The sequence below is a fragment of the Rhea americana genome, unplaced genomic scaffold (assembly GCF_003343005.1).
Source record: "Rhea americana isolate MKP2758 unplaced genomic scaffold, rheAme1 scaffold_202, whole genome shotgun sequence".
In the NCBI taxonomy this organism is placed as follows: Eukaryota; Metazoa; Chordata; class Aves; order Rheiformes; family Rheidae; genus Rhea; species Rhea americana.
Window position 1 is genome coordinate 619,860 of NW_028186173.1, and position 20,550 is coordinate 640,409.

At 34.2% G+C, this 20,550-nt stretch overlaps 1 protein-coding gene across 5 annotated transcripts in view; it reads left to right on the forward strand.

The window, feature by feature from the left end:
- The window catches only part of IFT80 (intraflagellar transport 80), a 62,824-nt gene that overhangs the window by 6,318 nt on the left and 35,956 nt on the right, over window positions 1-20,550 (forward strand). For all 5 annotated transcript variants that reach the window (XM_085304047.1, XM_085304048.1, XM_085304046.1 and 2 more), the window contains 4 exons: window positions 7,817-7,927; window positions 10,208-10,276; window positions 19,026-19,135; window positions 19,952-20,041. In XM_085304047.1, coding sequence (XP_085160173.1) covers window positions 7,817-7,927; window positions 10,208-10,276; window positions 19,026-19,135; window positions 19,952-20,041 — 380 coding nt within the window. The remainder of the gene's footprint in view (window positions 1-7,816; window positions 7,928-10,207; window positions 10,277-19,025; window positions 19,136-19,951; window positions 20,042-20,550) is intronic.

A 20,550-nucleotide genomic window follows, 5' to 3' on the forward strand; every position in this document is an offset into this window, starting at 1 on the left:
GGGAAGACTTTGTTTTCATGTGCTTGTAACTTCTCGTTTGTTATAAGTTTTCTTAAACAAGCCTTTGTTGCTTAATTAAATTTATCATCGTAGGAGTCCAGCTAATTATTTCAACTACGAAAAACAGCGAGAGCAAGGTTAGGAAAAATACTGTCTCCTCCATATGAATAGAAGAAATGGGAAAAAAAATACAGAATGAGAAAAAAAATCTATGGAAAATACAAAAAGTCGTGTAATTATGTTTCTATGAGAATGCATGTGCACATGAGGGTGTATAAATCCTATAATTGCCTGGCTTTTGGAGATCAGCTTGGTAAACTTTCTTATAATATAGCTCGCTCTTGCGTATGGTATGAACTGGTTTGCCTATCCCTGTCAACTTTTCTGCAGTGGTATTTTTATTTATTTTATTTTATTTTTACAAAAGTATGGGCCCTGAGAATTGTCCAGTTCTCAGCAAGTCATTAAGGCTTACCATCTTGATGACGTAGCTAGAGTAGGTTTTGTCTATTCAAAGCCCGCAGTTTACTGTCTTGCCCAGCTTCCCAGGACAGCACATTCCTTAGTTCTTCAAGCCAGTGTGGTGATCTGTATTTAGATAATTTCCGTGGTTCAGGGAGGCTGCTTTGTAGTAGGCCGTTGCATATGTTCTCGACATCTGGGGCCTTTGTCACTATTCCTGTTGTTAATTCGGATGCTACTATTTTGCTAGCAGTAGTGCAGTGCAAAGTAGAACTGAGTTCTGCAGGCTGTACTGCTATTAAAGCTAAACACCTTGTGATTATTACAAAGCAGTAGATAAGTCTGCAGTGGAAAGATAATGTGGGGTATTGTGGAAAAAAGATAGGATGTAATTTCTATTTTTTAAGTCAGTGGAGTAAATGCCAGATTGTGTGAATGTGCAGAGTATTAAACAAAACTGAGGGAGGAAGCAGGCCTGGAAGGAGTTGGTTGGTTTGTTTGTTTTTCTAATTCTGTTTTCTGAGAGAATAAGATTTCTATCATCACTCTTTGTTGCAGGGGGACTGGCTGGTGGGAAATCAGTAACTCTGGAGCTTCTTTGTGGGTTTCKGCTACCTCCGGAGGAGAGGGCATCTTTGGTCCCTACAGTTTTCATGGAAAGAGGCAGCTAGATGATGGGAAAAGGCCAAATTAGTGAGTGCCCTCGTTAAGGGGAGGCTACAGCACTGGCTACAAAAAATCCACACAGGGAAGAATTGTTGTGAATGCCCCAAGTGAATGCCATATGATTCTGAGCTGAAGCCCCTTCTTAGACAGCTGGGAGTCCAACAACAAAGTTGATTAGGTTTGCTGCTATTTGTGGAATGAGTTATTTTTACTACAATTAATTCACAGATTTTCATTTTTTGTCTTGCTCAAATTAGTACTTTATCTTCTTTCTTGTAGGGTATTTCTGCATAGTAATTGTCACTAAAACTAAGGGATCAGGTCTTAACATTGATAAATTCATTCTAAACATTCATTTTATGGAAGACTATTCATGAGATGTATTTACCAAAAAATCTTAGTTTTTTTATTGTTATTGTTGTTGTGGAATTAAAGTACAAAATTATACTAATCTAATTTATGAAAGAATAAATTAAGATAAAATTTATTAGAGAAATTTCAGAGATTTTTGTCTCCTGTTGTAAGATAACGTTCTCAGTAGAGAGGACTTATTTTGCAGAGATTTCTTCTTTTTTTTTGGTGCATGTGCAAATGAATTATTGCATTGTAAGTCTGTGAACAAATTTTGTTTCTTAATTACTATTTTTAAACACTTCAAGTTAAAATTTTGTTTAATTGTTACTTATATAGTACGCCTTACAGGCCAGGCCTGCAATTTTCCTGCAACAGCTAATTCATCTCTGTGATAAGGATTCCTGGAAATTGCTGAATCCAATGGAAATTGAGTGTAATGTCTTTCCAGGCTTGCATTAATTCCTGGTTGAACTCCAGATGTTTGTGAAATTAGAGCAAATGTAAATTTAATCCTCTTGGGTTTTCTTCTGAGTTGCATCTCTCTTGTGGGATATGTTCTCTTACTTTGTACTTACACTGATGTTGTTATTGCTTTTTTACAAAAGTAAAGAAAATGTTCAGTTTTGAAGTGCTTATTAAGCAGAAATTTATAAGTGAATAAACCTATTTTTTCAACTTTCTGTTATTGGTGGTTTTACATTAAGTCAGCATTTAAGAGTCTATGAAAACTAATGAACAAAACATACATGTTTTATATTCTGTATTTGAATAGGCTGCTAATCTCCCACTTGAAATTCTTCCAGAACTGGAGAGTCACTTTAAGCTTGAGAACAGCTTCTGGTTTCAAGACTTAATAAAAAGAAAAGACTAGTATTTTACAGATCCGAAGTTTAAAGTAAAGTTACAGTTGCTTCACTTCTCCCTTTCTTAATTATATATAAGAATACAACTAGTTCTAATTTTAAAGCCTCTGCTATCTGAGTTTTAAATTGAAGAACAGACAAAGACAGAGTAATCCATTGAAATGTTGCTTTTGGAGCAAGCTTATGTGTGTATGTAGTATAAAAACACAGACTCTTAATGAGTCGTATCATTTCACTGTTGTCAGCTGCAAACTCACATGTTGGAAAAGTAAAGAAATTACAGAAATAAAGATGGTGTCCATGAAAACTTGAATTTGGCCCTACTGTGCATAAGCATAACGATAYGGTATTTAAATGCATGATTGTGTTTTTCCAGATGACTTCTGTCTTAGTGTCTAAGATGAASTTGCTCTTGTATGAAGAAATATTCTTCCCTGCTAGGCTGCAGTTTACTATGCTTCAATATTTGGAAGATGCTTTGTGAGTAAAGTAAGAGCTTATAAAGTGGGAAAGGATGCAAAAGATTGTTAAATCAGTTGAATATTTCCCAGCATAATAGGATTTTATCCTGTATTTGGTGACATGTCCCACTGTGATCTGGTAATGTGACATAAACCAGAGTATTCAGTTACTTACAAATTGTTCTTTCATTTTAACTTATTTTTTCTTCTGTGTGTCAGTTTTAGGGGTTTGCTCTCAGGAGGATTTAGGCCTCTTAGATTCCACTTGGGTCAATGGAAACTATAGTTTAAATACATAAAATGCCATAGAATTTTATGTAATCTTAAAAAACAGTTCTCAGTGTTTCAGATTAGATACTGAAAATTGATAGATGCTTTTGAGCTTGGTTTTATGTTAGTTCTGTATTTGTGAAGCTCATTGGTTTTCCTAGGTATGTTAGTGAAATATATTTGTAATGGTTATGAAGAGCTCAGTCAGTTAGAGAGGGATACTTCAGGTAGTGACCTGAGAATATTAATAGTTCTGTGATCAAATAGGATTTGAGTAGCCTGCAGTGAAAAAGGTCTTGGCTAAACAATGAACAAGCATCTTTTATACTTGGCATTGAATAAGACAGATGATCAGATAAAAGATTTTTTTTTTAAGTATTATATTAAAGCCAGAAAAGATCATGTTGACAATTTAGTCCGAGAAGATAGCATTAGCTGAAGAATTCCTCTGAATTCAATTGTTGGTTTTACCTTGAGAATAATGTCAGAAAAAAATCTTGTTTTGATTTTAGAACATCCAACAAAATGAATTTTTAATAGGCAGTTGTTGATTTCCTATTCTATGAAATATTACTTATTCAAAGAATAATTCAAATTTCTGTGATTACAAAAAAAAAAAAAAAAAAAAAAAAGACCCTATGATGGCAATACTGATGCTATGCATGCATAAACTGCCCTGGGTACTACATTATGCATTATATGAGAGATATGTAACTTTATTTGTGGTCTAGATAGATTTTTATCTCTATATTATCTCCTTATATATTCCTGTATCTGTAGTATTTCATGTGACTGACATTCTAGAATTTATTTACTAGTTTTATCGTTAGCATCATTTTGAATGAGTGGAGGATTAAACCTAAGTAATGACTTTTATGAACATCTCACAGTATGTTTCTGATATGCCTTTAACGATTTTGTTGTGTGCAAACAATTTGGTTTTGTCTAGTAATGTGAGAATATTCCACGCTGCATCTTAATGATAATTGTTTCTGTAATTACATAATTCCATGTCTCTCTAATTAAAGGTAACATTTGGAATGAGGCCATCTGGTATCATCTAACAATGTGACCCTTAATTGAAAAAGATTATACAGAAATCAGTTACAGCTGTGGAAATTGTGTATCATAAATGCAAAAGTTATATAGTTAGGAAATAGAGCTGGACACCCATCTACTGTGGACTGGGAACGAGAGGGAGCTGCACAGACCTGCGAGTTGCAAACCCTTCAATTCTTATACTTTCTTAAACCCATGGCTAAAAATTTCTTTTAGTCCTTCAGAAGAAAGAAAATAAAGGTCACGTTAAAAATCAGAGAATAGTTATATTTGTATTCTTCTGTTCTCTTACYCAGCAAAGTTGGGTACTGCTATATCCAAACCAGAATGTAATAGGAGGGAAATAATTGAGGAAGCAATAGTGCTAGATCAGAGACAACTCATGTGCAAAATACATTGTGATTAAAATAACAAAAGATGAGTATCTTAGAGCTGAGAGACAGTCCATACAAGAATGGAACCTAGAATAATTTATTAAAATGCAGAAGACTCAGTATTGAAAATTTTAAGAATCTAAGAGTTCACTAAATGAGGAAAAAGAGGTCTTAACCTAACTAATACCTTAAAAGAGGTATTAGTGCTGTGAATACAGAAAAATTGGATTAAGCAGATGTTCAGAATACTCTGGTCGGTATGAATATAACTGATAAGGGTAATCTTAAGCAAAAATATATAGGTCAGTGTGTGATACTTCAGAATGGTCTGATCAAATAAACTGATTTTACCAGCAAAAGATTTTTAATACTGAGAGAAAGAATCAGTTGTATAATCTGGCATTGGCAGGGATTTGGCTGGATGATTGAACAAATTTTTTTATTTATGTGCTTAAAAGTAAAATGAAGACAAAGTTTAAGGAGTACTTTTTTGTGTATTACATTTTTTACTACTATGTAGGGTCTGTATTGATCAATACTACAGACAGCACCAACGTGTGGATCATGTTAATTTACTAACTAATCTACCAGAATGATTTTTGTTTGTTTTTGGTTTGTTTGGTTTCACATCTTTTTTTTGTTTAACTGAAATATGCAAAACATGGGAAGACAGAACACAGTAGACGTTATTTTAGGCTTCTGGAAGCATGAGCCACTTAAACTTTACCATCTTAGCTCCTGTGATGTTACTGTGGATATAGCTGGATGGTGTTCCATGTTGTACCTTYTGTGCAATTCATAGCTAACTCCTTATCTCCTGCATATGCATACTTGTTTAGATAATGCGCTTCTTCACTGAAATGGATGTGCATGTAGTTCCTACTTCTGGCTCTTCTGACCATTTGTTCTTCGTATATTTTGCTTCTCTCTCAAATTTTTTTGGATAGGGTATTTTTATGTAGTTCAGGTGGCATTTTGGCATTAGTAGTGTTATCATTAAACACTTAAATTTCCTAAAAAGCTGCTTCCCCCTGTATATGATAATGGAAATAGCTTACGGTGGCAGGCAAAACTAAATACAAAATGTTCCCTTTAACAGGTCAATTCTTTTTTCCCCCAAAAATGCCTGAAAGAACTTATCTTGATAGTCAGCATCCACCTTCACAAAAATGAGTGTATTGAAATCAGTTAACTTCTGGCTCTTGCAATAACTGTAAAGGGAGCGTGCTTTTATACTTGATTCCTGCCCAAAGTCGAATGCATCTGATGCCTCTTCAGTTCTTTTCGTCCCAGAATTGGAGCTGTGGAGCACCCTGTAAACCCCCACATTTTTGCTTTTTTGGGGGGAGCAAGAGGGGCATGTTTTTTACAGGGCAATGTTACTGATGGCAATCGTAAGCTTGTGGCTCCTTTGACAATCACTTTTGACTCTTTGYCATTGAAACCCTTTGATACATCACATAACACGTGCTTGTGCTGTTTAGGCAAGATTGAGGTCACCGCTTCTTCAGAGCCTTTGTGCACAAGGAGAAGGAGTTAAAAAGTTAGCTGTGAATGGGAGTCTGAGGCTGGGGCAGCCCCAACCCTGGGCATCATGCACGACATGCACCGCCGGGGCTGGGCTGAAGCCAGGCAGTCGCCGTGAGCTGGGTTGGGGTTGGGGCTGGACACCGACACATGATTGTCCTAGTAGYTGTGTCTGCATTCAGTCATGACTTTCCCTAGCTGGCTGCATGGGAAGAGACTTGCATGGGAGGAGGCCTGATCATTTTTATTTGGGCCCAAAGCTTTCCCAAAACCAACTTATACTAAATTGAACAAAAGTTGAAGAATTTTTGTTCTTTTCCATAGATCTTCTTGGGACCTCTACTGATGAGTTGCATCATCAGATTACTTCAGGGRTAATAATCTACCATACCAGTTTTCTTTAGATCAGAGTGACTTCCAAGGCCTCCTAAAATGGACAGCTAGATGCTTCAGTTTTCCTTAAGGAACACACTAAACACTGCTGCATTCTCCTGGAAACTTTTGCATTAGTTGGTGGCTATTAGAAGGTTCTTTGAGTTGATGAAGGTACTCAGTTGCAGCTCAGGTACCTCAGTTTCTTTCTTCATGCTGCTTAATTTCTCCTGATAAGAGATAACTGATTTTCATGGATTAAACTACCTTCTTTTTACCTTAACTCCATCATATAGCTTGTTCATAAGGGCTATGACCAAAAAAAAAAAAAAAAAAAAAAAAAAAACTCAAAATCCCCCAAAACAAAAAACCTCAAATAAGTAGTCCAAACACTTTTGAATTCCTTTGATAAATGAAAATATACTCTCCTTTTTCTCTGTTTTTTCCAAATGCTGCTGTTCTGGGATACTGCTATTTAACCAGTATGCCTGTCTTATAATTAATATTGTCAAGCAAGAGGGTCATATGCAGTACGTTATTAATGGAAACTTTGTCCCATCTCGAGTGATGGAGCATTTGCACACACTCAGTGTGAGGTATGTGTGTACAGTTTATCTCAAACAATTGTGGTCACTCTGAAAACTGCTTATATTGGCTCACTGTCTTGCAGATTAGATAAAATTTTTTGAAGCGTTTTAGCTTTAAAGTAGTTAATTTGAATCACTGAGCTATTCTAAGCCATGCATTTGTTCTGCTGCATGTTTCCTTTGTCTGCTCTTTGGTCCAGTTAAAATTTGATCTTCCTGGATTTAAGCAACATCCCTCATTTGGAAATAAAGACTTCCTCATGCTTCTGTTGAAACCATTAATAACTTTGTTTTTGGCTTCTGTGAATTTCCACAACAGCCCTATAATGAAAACAGTAATGCTTCCTCAGAGAAAGGCACTCAGTGATGGTCAGATTGTACTAGTTTTTCCATTATCCTTTTGCTATTGAGTGATTTTTCAGATCTTAAAAAAGAAAACTCAATGACTCTCCTGAGGTACAGTGTATAAAACTCTGTATGTTAGCTTTCAGACAGTGAAATAACACTGAGGAGTTGTGTCCCCAGAAAAAAGGTGCAAGCGTTTAGAAGGATGTAAGTAAAATTTATGGGCAAAATTAAGATTATATATACCAAAAGGAAAAAAAAATCAGCATGGCAGTTGGTTTACAAGTATTCTCTTTCTGCAGGAGACTATTTGTTTGGGCTTATCATAGTTGTGAATAATACAACGACATATTTCTTTTTTTTTTGTATTTTGTTTTTGTTTTATGTTTATTTTTTAACCAAAGATGACACTGTTACTGTTGTAAGTACCCAAACACAAAATTAGATTTTTTTTTTCTAACCTAAACTTTATTTAGGGAAATTCCACTTGATTTCAAAATCAGGAAGAGTAGAGAAAAGTGTAGAGGCACACTGTGGAGCTGTACTTGCAGGAAGATGGAATTATGAAGGAACAGCACTGGTTACAGGTAAGCATACTTAAAATGTTTTGAAAACTAAAATAGTAGAACAGCTCTTTCAGAATAAAGCCTTTTTTTTTTTAATATACAAAGTTGACATACATGCCCTGAAAAAGATGGAAGGGTACATAAATGTAGTATTAAGCACAATTTATGAAATACAAGTACCTTCAATAGTATTTATGAAATGTAAGTATTTTAGGGGATAATTACAATAGAATGTTTTGGAGAAAATAATTTTAAAAATGAATCCTTGACATACATTTAAAAGATATAGACCTAAATTTCATAGCTTATATCGTAACTATATTGAATTTGAATAAGTCTATTAAGTGTGCATATACTGACCTAGCTTTAAATTTTCGTATGAGAAGGGGGAATGGAAACACAAAATCCACAATAAAATGAAGTTAACTATAATTTCCAACTTTATTTTTAATGTCTCCATTAGCATTGGAGTTATAATCATCTTATGTGATAGAGATTAATTTTGTGATATTTCAGCAATGCTGTTTTAGAAGAATGTTCTCTGATTTTTATTTATTATTTTAACCTAAGTTAAAGCTAAGAAAAACATTTATCTTTCTTTTAGTGATCCTATTTAAGTTATTCTGTTTACTGGAAAATAAATGTTTTTAATGTCAAAATATTAAGAGATTTCCATAAATATTTGGTGCTGCATAAAAGAGGATATTTGATTGATTTTTTCCCCCTTGTCTGTTACGAAAGTGGTTGCTAAGTCAGTACCTATATATCCCTGCACATGGCATTGGAGGTTTTTTAGCCACCAGAATTTACTGAGGCCTCGTGGGTATCTTAGATGTTCCAGTGCTTCTTTTTCTTGATTATTTGGGTGGTGTAGATCCAGCTGCTAACTAACCCTTTTCTCCAAGAGGGCTGGGAAAGGATCTTCCAGCGTCTGTATCACCATGTGTCTTTTTGTCCTAAATCTTCTGGTAATTAATTGCTTTTGGCATTTTTGTCAAAAACTTCTAGATGTTAAGGAGACGCTAATTACATTTCCTGTGATAGACTTCTCCGTAGTGGGATTTCTGTATGCAGCCTCCTGTTGATCTAGCACAGCTGATTTCTTTGGACAAATTCCAACTCAGTCCAGAAGTATTGAAGATAATTTTGGATCTGCTTGTTTCCAGACTCAGTCTGATTCTAAAATACTGCTTCAAGGAACTCAGTCTGGCATGTTCCTCTTAAATCCCAAAGGGTTCTTTTTAAAGAGAGATTTGCCTCAGGAATTTCTCCAAAGAAAAAATCAATATTGCTTTTTCAATCTTCTTTTAGAAAGACTCYGTGATACTTACAGGGAATATGTGAATTCATCACCATATCCAAACAGTGTACTCTGCGAAGATCTGCTACTCTTATACTGCAACTGTGCTAGGAGGAATAGTGAATCATTGATGACAGTGTATCAGTTAAAATATTCTTTGAAGTTCTATTTTAACAGTATTGGGTGTACATAAATAAGATCTTTTAAGTAGTTTTTGTTACTTTTTAAAATATTTAAAGCTAAATCTGCCATAGATAAAAACCTGAAATCTGGTAAATAAATTACCTCTGAAAGGAGAAATGGTATTAAGAGTCCTGAACCTTTTTACTGAATTTAGGAGGTTTAAGTAAAGACACAGAGCTATGCTTTCAAAATATGATAACACATTAGGAGATCTGTATTCCTTACGTACACATAACTAACTTTTCTGTATAGTGTATAAGAACTTTAATAAGTTAACTGAGTTTCTTTGTAACATGCAAATGTATTATAAAATTTTAACTTTCTAAATGGAGCCTTTGGTTATCTTCAGTTTCACCATTTATCAACTGTCAAATGTCCAGTTTAATACATAAAAATCTGCTCCTGCTCTCTTTGGACTCCTAAGAGGCTCATATAATCACCTCCTGGGCCGCTGAAGTGTAAATAAATGAGGTGTACTAGTAATGTTGAGTAGAAAATAGAAGGCTTGGGGTATTTAAATAGCGATGGGATTTCTCTTCCAGGAGCAGCTTCAGATAAGAAAACTATTGGGAGTATCAGGAAAGGAAAAGATTTGTTGATAATGGCAGAAGAACAATCTTAAATATTTTTCATTTAACTATTATCTGTTTTCTTGTTAAGAAGACTACCTAAACAATATTTACTGGTAGAATGACCTGGGGTTTTACATAAAAATATTTTAAATATTTCCTAATAAATACCCTAAGTTTACAATTGCTGTAATTATTAGATCTATTACTTCTTGTAAGTTGATGATTTCTGTAACTCTCTGTTTACAGTTGGTGAAGATGGTCAAGTAAAAATCTGGTCTAAAAGTGGAATGCTGAGATCCACTTTAGCTCAGCAAGGTAAGTTAATTTTCTTAAAGTTCAGTTAGAACTTTTTATTTTGGGTATATAAAATATATTGAAATTACAGACCCTAAAGCTGGCAGTAATGGTTTAATTAAGGTTTTTAAGGCCTAGGTCAGCTCCACTAAAATTAAAGATAAATCCGTAGCTGAATTCAGTAGGAACTGCATCTTTGACTTTATGTTGGTAGGTAGAAATTCTGACTTTCAGCTTCATTACCTGAACTGCTATGTTCTCATTAAATTGTTCAAAGCTACGCTTAAAAGGCCTCTTTTTGAATAAGAGTGTTTGACTGTTAAAACAATTTATTATCAAATTGTAAAATCAGTAGAAGAATAAAACTAAATACAATCTAGTGCATAGACACATTTAGTGCTCCCATTGTGTTCTTACGGACCTACTGTATGTCCTTATATACTGCTCTCAGAAGTGGTATTCCATTCTTGTCTAATATTATCATTATGGATTTCGTCATTCTTACTATGATAGAACAATTACAGATATTATATTGTAATTTTTATTGTGGAACTCCGTGTCTGACTACAATAACACTTACTTCCTTTACTCACCTCTAAACGAGTTAGCATTTTTGGTCAGTGTTTTCAAAGGAGGAGCTTCTCTGCTAAAAATAGCTGATAAGATCTGTTTAGTCTATTTCTAAATTACCATATCTATTACGAATTTTCTATCAGGTGATTTTTTTTTTCAGGATAAGGCACAATCATCATCTTTCTTCTTTTCATGCTGATGTGCTAACTACAACCCATAAAAGTTTTTCAGTGGTGTTTGCACTTTATTTTGGCTTGGTCTAGATCAGTTGGCAAAATATAAAGAAATGGGTAAAATACTCATTTTTATTACTGAATTATAATTTTCTTGTTATGAACACAAAATAGTTTTTGTTATAGCTTCCAATTTTTCTATTTTAAGTTTTGAAACATTTACTTTTTTGGCTGAAGTGGTTATAATCAATCCCTTCCTCCAGACAGTTTTCTTTTGAGTGATAAATATAACGGAAAACTGTTCAATTTTGGTTTTTAATAAGGTGAATATCTTCAAGAAAAAAGCATTTTCTGAAATAAAAGTATTTTACAATATTTCCAGACAACTGCTTCAGTTCTACCCTCAGGATTCAGGAGAGATGAAAGAATCGACGAATTCAAAATAGATCAATTTTTTAATACCATGCCACTGACTCTTATGGTGAAACTGAAAAAAAAAATTCTAAAAACATTACAAGAATGCTTGAAAGATGAGAAAAAGTGTTTATAGGTTAGCTCCTCTGTACTTTTAAGCTCCTAACAGCCCTAGTTCAACAATCTACTTAACCCAGTAACTAATTTAATATATACAAAGAGTCCTATTGAAGTGAAGCTATTCCTGTGCTTAAGTTCTTTGTTGAACTGGGGCCATAGAGAGCTAACCTCCGTCTTAGCTTTGTAACTACAGTTTTATGTGTACTAGAGCATTGCAGTTATTTTTATTTAAGTCAATTTAAAATCGCATTATTTTAAAGTGTAACACTGCAAGCTGCAAATATATTTTATAGACATCTGATATTCAAAACATTAAAATTTTTATAATCATAATTTCTAACATTTATGTACTATTTCAGTGATATAAAGCTAGATTTTGTTTTTCAGACTTCATACGTTGAAATCATGTGACCTTTTGACATTTTTAAGAAACCACATGCACCTGGGGTTGGGTTAAATGTCAGACCCTTATCTCTTTCTAAAACAAATTATCTAAATTCTTTCAACCTGTTGAAGGCATTTTAACCACAGCAGTAAAGGTAAAATGTATTTCAGTTCTGTTAAGGAAGTTCATATTCAGATGTAATGTATTTTTCATGCTTACAGTGTAAGAAGATAAGCCAACAAAACTATATTTTTTGGAAAAAAATGTTGAATAACACAATGCACTCTACAGCATTTCTCAATTCATATATTTTAAATTTTTTATGTTTAACTGTGCTTATTTGAAGTATCAATTTGATGAAGCTTATAAAGTAAGAGCCTCCTTCAAGTTTGATAAAAGCAGGTTGAATCTCTATTGATTTCTCAGAGCTTCTGGTATAGTGTAAGGGAAGAATTGGGTCCCCATAGCATATTTTTTTTTTGTATTTGTGTTTTAAAGTAAGATCCTGTGAGGCTCAAATGCTCTTTAAACTTTGAATTTGTAAGATCAGATTCCTACAGAACATTCTATAAGTTGCTGACATACCTGGCATCAAGATAAGACTGTGCAGAAATTTTATGTTGTTTAAAAGAAGTATATTATGTTTGAGCTAATTTTATACTTTCTTTATCATCTTCTGAAGAAATAAAAGGATTACCATTGCTAACATTCTTTCTACTCATTCCTCTCTTTGTATTAGAAATAAATTTTCTGACTCTTATCTTTGAATAATGGTCCACATGCCTATTCTATCTTTGGATTTTTATTCATTACAAAAACATGAATTTAGACTTTTTTCCCCCCCTTTTTTAGCCTTTTCAGTACTTCTATAGAGTGTTCTGGCCCCATGTCCTTCCATCATGTTGATGTATGGAATAAAGTTAGTCTGCCCCAGTAGCCTCTATTGCATTAAGCCTCTGGCTGTAACGTACTGCTGTTATGGCTGCATTGTTCTTTGAGCCTCATCTTGCTTTTTTGTCCTTAGGTCATATTCTTGCTTTTGTTTTTCCTTTTCCTTAAACAGAAAGCTTTTTAAAAATTGCTGTATTTACAATCCTTTGGGCTTCCAGCTGATGCTGTTCATTGATATACGTGGATGAGGTAATGTTTTCCCATGGCTTCCTTTGGTATATGTTGGTAGCCCACATGACTGTGCTTAAAACAGCATTGTATCTGTGTATTCCGTGATGCATGCACTGSAGCATGACTCTGTGCTCAAAGTGTGTCTCTTCCTTTGGACACTGGAGTAGCATGTGCAAAGAGTCGAAGGCCTACATAAGAAAAAAAGAACAACTTTAACAACAGAAATTTTTATGGCACCTTGTAGACCCTGACACTAAGATTATTTGGAGCAAAGCCCTATAGGGTCTGTGTCACTGTAAGGCTCAGTGGTGCCACCAGCACTGAGTTCTTCACGGACCAACTATCTGGTCGGTAAGACCAGTGCTGAGCTCACAGTTACATAGTCTCTCTTCAGATCAGTCTTTTTGCAGAATCGCTTTTGGTGAGGCTCAAAAACTACTGGCTCTGGAACCCTCATCATCCCCTGCAGGATCAAAGGTATTAGTTGTGGCAACAAAAAGAAGAAAATTAAGAAGCAGAATGCAAGTGTGTCTTTCTCATTACTATAAAGATTATTTCYGAAACACCATTTCTTTAGCTCATCCCGTCAATGAATCTGGTAACTTTGCCGTTAACTTTACTCTTTCTCCAAGATCTGAGAACCTTAGTGGACAAACAAGTCTTATGGATCCACTCTAAGTATTTAATTGGAACTAGGCTTATGCTGGAGCACCGGTGTTCTTAATGTGAGTCACAAAACACGCTGGTCCTCTAACATTGAGGCAGAAGATCAGGTGGTATTTCAGTTCTCAATTTTCCAGCTGCAAGTTGATTACTTCCTAAGGGTATGTGGTTTCCCTTGCATTCCTTAGCTTCCTCTACCCTGTTAGCTGTTTTAATGTCCCTCATTTCAGGAAAGACAGGTATAATTCCTTACAGGAGAGTCGTATCTTAAATTCACAGGTTGACTTTCCTTCTTGTGCTATGAAAACGTAGTTTCTTTAACAGTGTTTGGTGAAGGACTTCATCATACCCTTTRTAAAACACATACGCATTATACAGGCCAGTTCAGTCCTGCTTTTTGATGCTAGGTAAAGCCATGATTTCCCTGTATAAAATAATATAACAGTAATTATTTACCACTTAAATACTGTTATCCACAGACTTACTGTTTCTATATTACATGTTTTACCAGTTTACCTTGGATGGATCTGTAGTTCTTCAGATGATCTCTGTCACCTTTCTTTCAAGCTAACATTGTATTTGTAAACTTCTACTCTTAAAGTTTTATCTTTCTTGAGTAGTATCTTCTAATCATGCCGACTTTTCTTGGTGGGGTTCCAGTGACTGGTATGCCCCTGTAATCTACTATTCGTACTTCTGAATTCCTCTGGAGCCCCAGAGAAGCATATCAGTAATACCAGGCAGTATGAAATGAATTTAAATGTATTTTGTCTGATGYGTCTTTGCAAGGTAATAAGGACTTTATTTTTACATCATTGTAAGAATGYTTCTCTGTATTCATTAAGTACTTAAAATTATGGCTTACTACTTTTAGACCTGTTACTGCAGAGCTAGCACAGGTAGAATAATTTGATTCTGTTCATCCTTGTGTGTCAGCAGCAGAGATGCCTGCTCTTGTTATCTGTGTAATTACAGTCAAAACAGCACTGTTGTTTAAAAGTTGATGATGGAAGACTTTTAGCTCTTAGTCTTTTATAGTTGGTAATAAGAAAAAGGAGGAAAAAAAACCCTTCAACTTTACTAAGAGATTCTAGGTTAAGTTTACAGGGTGATAGTAGATGAAACATGTTTTTTTTTCTTATAAATTGTGCACATTAGAGTTGAGAATAACTTAATATTACACCTGTTTCATTTATAGTCATTATTGTATTACATTATCTAAGGCTGTTGTAGTTAGAAGAGTACTTACATCCTGATTGTGTTTTACGTAACAATAAATACATGTAAGTATATAAATACATCTGGCTTACATGCTAAGAAAAGCATGAAGTAGTAATGTGAATAATTGCTGTGTAGGTTGCCTTTTCGGTTACTAAAAGCAAAATCATAACTATTGCAATATATACATTTTAATTACACTGTAATTATTGTGAAGTGGGACTTGTTTTTTAAGGGACAGAGGTATTCAAGATGCAATTTCTATTTTTGTGTTGCCACAAAGGGACATAAAATTGTCTGAATTAATATTTTTGTTGCCATGGATGGAAAACATCTCATACAGAGGTACTGTTACAATTGGTGAAGAATTTGCTATGGCTGAAAGCATCAGTGACTGCTCAATCACTCTTGCACCCAACCTTAGCTCTTTCTCTCTCACACCAGTGAATGATTGGTCCACTGGAACTGGCCACTGGATTGATTCACTGAGGTTAATATCTGCTAGTATAGCACCAAGATGTGAAAAAGCCCACTTTACAGCTTAGTGCTGATGTTCCTTCTTCAGATATCTCAGCCCACTTTTTCTACTTTTGTCACAGTGTTTTTTTTTCCTGAAATTGTTTGTCACCAATGCAATTCACTCTGTTTTTTTCTGCTGATTTTTTCTTTCTACAGCAACGCGATGTATTATCTGTCCTTTCCCAAGTTCTTGCTAAGTGCAGGAGGAAATGAGTTGACTTAGCTCCTGCTGTTAAGCCCTGGAAATTATAGTTAAGTAATTAGCCATTTTTATATTTAAATGTTTGGTTTAAATATAAAAATCTTCTGGCTGTTTAATTAGCATTAAAACAGGACAAAMATTAGTTTATTTTGAATTTCTGTATACAGCTTTGTCATTTTCAACACAAATTGCTGCCAGCAGGAAAATAGCTGGTGCCAGATTTACTTAATATATGTTATATGTTTCTATGAATTGTCTCTTACTGACTTACTGTAGTTGAAAAGTAACAACCCCCTGCCCAAAAGATGCATGATAATTACATCATTCTGTAGTTCTAAACAAAATAATAAATATCTTCCTAAAGTAAAATATGTGAATTACAAAAATATTCAGGAGCAGTGACACCAGATCTCAGTTTAGAGTTTAAATATTTGAAAGCTCAAGTCAAACRTAATGTGCTGAATTGATAGCTGTAATAAAATCAGATTTTTGTTCAGAGAGAAAATTTGAAGGTTGAAGAACTGGTAAGAGATTAGATGATGTTAGGACAGATGATACATCCATTCAATCAGTTAACTGTCTAAATCTCATCAAAATACTCCCATCAAAAGAGAATGCCTGAGTCACTTTTAGAAATGGAAAAATGCYAAAAGTATCTTTGAAAATTTTACACGGTAAGAGCATTTTCTTAAGGCTGTTAGAGTTTTGTATTACCATAAATGATAGATGTACTAAAAATGGTTTATTCWCTCAATTTTAATTAATTAGATCAAATTAATAATTATCAACTAAAATATAATTGAATCCCTAAGAAGAGCATATTTCTGAGACTAAAGGAGAATTTATTTCTATTTTCCTCTCCTAAAATTCTTAGGTTGTCAAGTACAAATGTTTAGAGTATAATAATTGCTCTTTCTGAGGTTTCTTTTTTTCTGTTGTAGAACTTTTTGAGTCTAGCTCTAGTGGCTTTAGTTTAGGTGCGCCATTAATACCGTTTGAGGTTCCTTAGGTTATTCTGCCTAATCTCCAAATTATTCCAGGAGGAGGTGGATTTCCTTAAGGTCCTGTATCATGTCTGTAAGTTCCACGTGGATATCTTAGGGTATACTAGGCAAATCACATCACTCTAGATACTCATGTTTAGACATTTGAATTGCTTCTTCAAAGGCCTCATTTCTGCCAGTGAGAATATTAAGTCTGTTAGGTGAAAGACAAAAGTCCTGAAATAGGCAGTCACTTTCCCATTTCCAAACATTTGGAAGCAAGTTCTACAAAAAATAAAAAAGAAYGATCTGATGTGGCTTGTTACAGAGGAACCTCCTGGCAGTTTTATACCCACTGTTTCCTGATTCCTTGTAATATTGAAGCTATGTTGAAACATGCTATCCATTCCTACAGGGATGTTGCTGTGACAGAAATAAACATTTGGACATGCTCTTTATTTAATTTTCTTCATTTTATTTGCTTGGAATCAAGCAGAGTAAATACATTGATTCTTTGTCTTCGGAGGAGAGCAATCCTGTCGATTACTAAAATTGGCAGATCTGTTTTTTTTTTCCCCTGGATGTTTTTTCCATGCAATTTTTCACTTTTTTTTCCAAAAAGATCTTTTAAAACTGCAACATTTTGTGTTTTCAAAACAAAACACTCAGTTTTATTTTGGCTACATCATTCTGGACTTTTTATTCTGCAAAACATCTTTCCACTTAATTGGGAAAAATCTATGAAGTTTGCAAGCCACTCTTTCTAGTTTGATCTGCTGTTAATTCATTTTGTAAGTTGTTTATGTATGGGATATTTGTTCTTTTCTTGTACAGCAAAACAAAAAAAAATGCATTATGATACAGTCTAAGTTATGGAGCTTAAACATCTTCTAAAGAGTAATTCAGGTGCAATACAAGATACTTTTTTACCCGTAATGGCTATTCCTAAGTGTTAGGGTGATTGTTTTCATGTTGATTTTCTTTTTCAGTAGCAACTGTGAATACAGTTGCATCAAAGAATACAAGATCAAATAAATAAAAAAGGCAGCTCTTATTGTTTGTTTTTTGGAATTGTGTAGAACTTGAATTACGAAGAATTTTACAAATAGCATGGTAAATGGCAGTAGACAATGATATTTGAGAAAGATACAATATTAAGAGCACAGTGCTAAAATGATAGGTGGTAGTTTGTTGGACCACATACCTGATTTTCTAGCTTTATTTTTGATACAGATATTTCTTGGCTTTAAATTAGATATTGGTCAGTATCACAGGCAGAGGTCTCAGCACTTGATGTAATCATATTGTAGGTATTCTGGCAGGCGGGTTCTGGGGGGGCATTTCAAGGTGAACGTGAAATGGTTTTGCAGATATTTATAGGAAATGCTTTCAAATCTGATAGAAAGCAGGAGAGAAGATCTGAAGATTTGGCAGCTGAGCATTGAAGGCTTGACCTTGTGGACTGATCAATGGAAGAGTTAACATTTTAATACTTAATGCAAGATGTCACGATGCAGATAGGCCTTATAAGTAAATTGGCCATGAAGGGTTTTGTCTGATGCAATAGAGAAAATAAAACAAATGGAGAAGGGCAACAAAAATCTTCTCAGTGTCCTGGTTAGCCATGGGGCAAGGGAGTCAGTACCTCCAGGTGGCATAAAGCACCTTAAAGCTGAAACACTACCCAAAGCTGAGAAGGAAGATTTCATCTTACTTTGTTCAAATGTGTCTTGCAAGATATTGGTCAGATTTTTTGAGAGAGGAGGAACAGGAAAATAATTCATAATGTAGAGAGAAGTTTCAGCGAAGCCAGAGCAGCAAAACTGTTTTGCTGTGAGGACACTTTGGGGTGAAGAAGAAAAGGAAATCTTACAAAAAAAGAAATACAGTGATATGAGTTCTTCCAGAGATGGTTTTACAGTGAGTGTGAAGTGAAGAAGCAAGTGGTAAATGTAGTTGGAGCTAGTGGGATAGACCTTGCAATAAAATAAGTAGGTCTTAAAAGTTACGTCATGCATAGGAAGGATTGATAGGTACAGTACATGGAAAGGAGAACATTGTGAATACTGTAGCAGTAGTTAAAGTCATACACATTTTCAGTAACCCAGATGTTGTATCAGACAAATCATTGATTCATCATTAGTTTTTGTGAGGTATATGGTTGATTTGTTAGTGTTAAATTTAAAGTAATCCTGTTGAAAGCTGTAGATGTTTGTTTACTAACTTATCTACAGTTACAGAAGTACTGGAGGCATAGTTGCCTCTGGGTTGACCTTCTCCCACACTTGGGTTTTTGATGCATGATTTTAAGTAACTAGTTTAAAGTATCTGTACCAGTTTCTGTGTAATTGATCAGACAAGTCTTCATAAGAAATATTTTCTTTCATATCATCTACAGGAACACCAGTGTACTCAGTAGCCTGGGGACCCGATTCTGAAAAGGTTCTCTATACATCAGGAAAGCAACTGATTATTAAACCTCTTCAGCCAAATGCTAAAGTTTTACAGGTATCATTAATATAAAATCATGTATGTACTGACCTTTGCAAGTATTAATTTAGAATCAGGTAAAAAAATTTAAAGGAATTAAAAGTAAGGCTGCGTTAATGTCAGTGGATGTACTTAGTCCAGTTTTCAGGATAAAACTAGTATATTTGGAGAATTGCTGCCTCTAGTTCTAGCATGTTATATTCTTCTCTTGACTTTGTATAGTGCCTTTACTTTGTTAAACAAAACTTCAAGATATATTCTGATTTGATACTAATCATATACACATCTGGCAGTGCCATTTAAGGTTGTCTCACACTTCCCATGTGAAAATGTTTTTCAGTTTCCTATAATTTTGTCAAACAAAAAACATTTGTGTTGAAATTTGCCCTGCAGCACATCTGCCACTCTTTTTTGCTCTCCTATTTTAACCAGACTTCTTCATTTTTTGAGAATAAGGGAATTGTTCATTTCCTAAATTAGATTTATTTGACAATTTCTGCTATTGATAAGCTTGAGGCCTTTGAGTAAGCATTTCCTTTTTTATAAATAAAGAAAGGGCAGAAAGATGCAGAAGCCTGTTTCTATTTGTTATGAAAAGGGACAACAATACAGAATCCATAGTGTGGAACATCTTTTAGTGTAGATTGTTAYGCTTTTGTTCTACCTTGTTCTAGACTGTATTTGATCTATTATTTTTCATAGGAGATAATATCTGTGCATTTTTATGGTTGGAAACCCTGATCTAGTTTGGGCATGTGGATGCTACTGAATGATAAATATTAAAAGTTGTCAGACTTGTTGCATCTTTTGTTAATTTATTTTCTTCCATTTCAGTGGAAAGCCCATGATGGACTTATTTTAAAAATTGACTGGAACTCTGTCAATGATCTTATTCTGTCTGCAAGTGAAGACTGTAAATACAAGGTGAGCACTTGTTAACTTTTTAAGGGAAACTGAATTACCGAAAGGGTTATTTTTAGGCAGTCTGATGTTTTACAATTTTAATAACACTTACAAGCTCAAATTTAAAGGAGAAGTCTTTCAGGTTCAGGAAAAGCTTACTACCTTAAGCTGTAATAATACAGCTCACTCTATSTAGTAGCATAAAATTACAAATGTTTGCTGTCAGAAGAAATATRTCAGAATAAAAATAATTAAAATGTAGTGGAAACAAACTTCCAAAGGAAAATGTGTAGAACTGTAACAATAAGTACTTGCAATAATGTAAACTATAATAAGTACTATAATAGGTGCTGAGAAAAGTAAGGAAATTTTAAGATTAGTGGATATAAAGTAATTGTCTTCTGTTACAGGAATATTAGTGAATAACTTAGGAAATTGTATGACTGGAATATTGTATATCCAAAATAGAAAGCACATGCTGTATTTCTTCTCTTAATTACAAACTTATTTTTAATTTTACAGTATGTTTG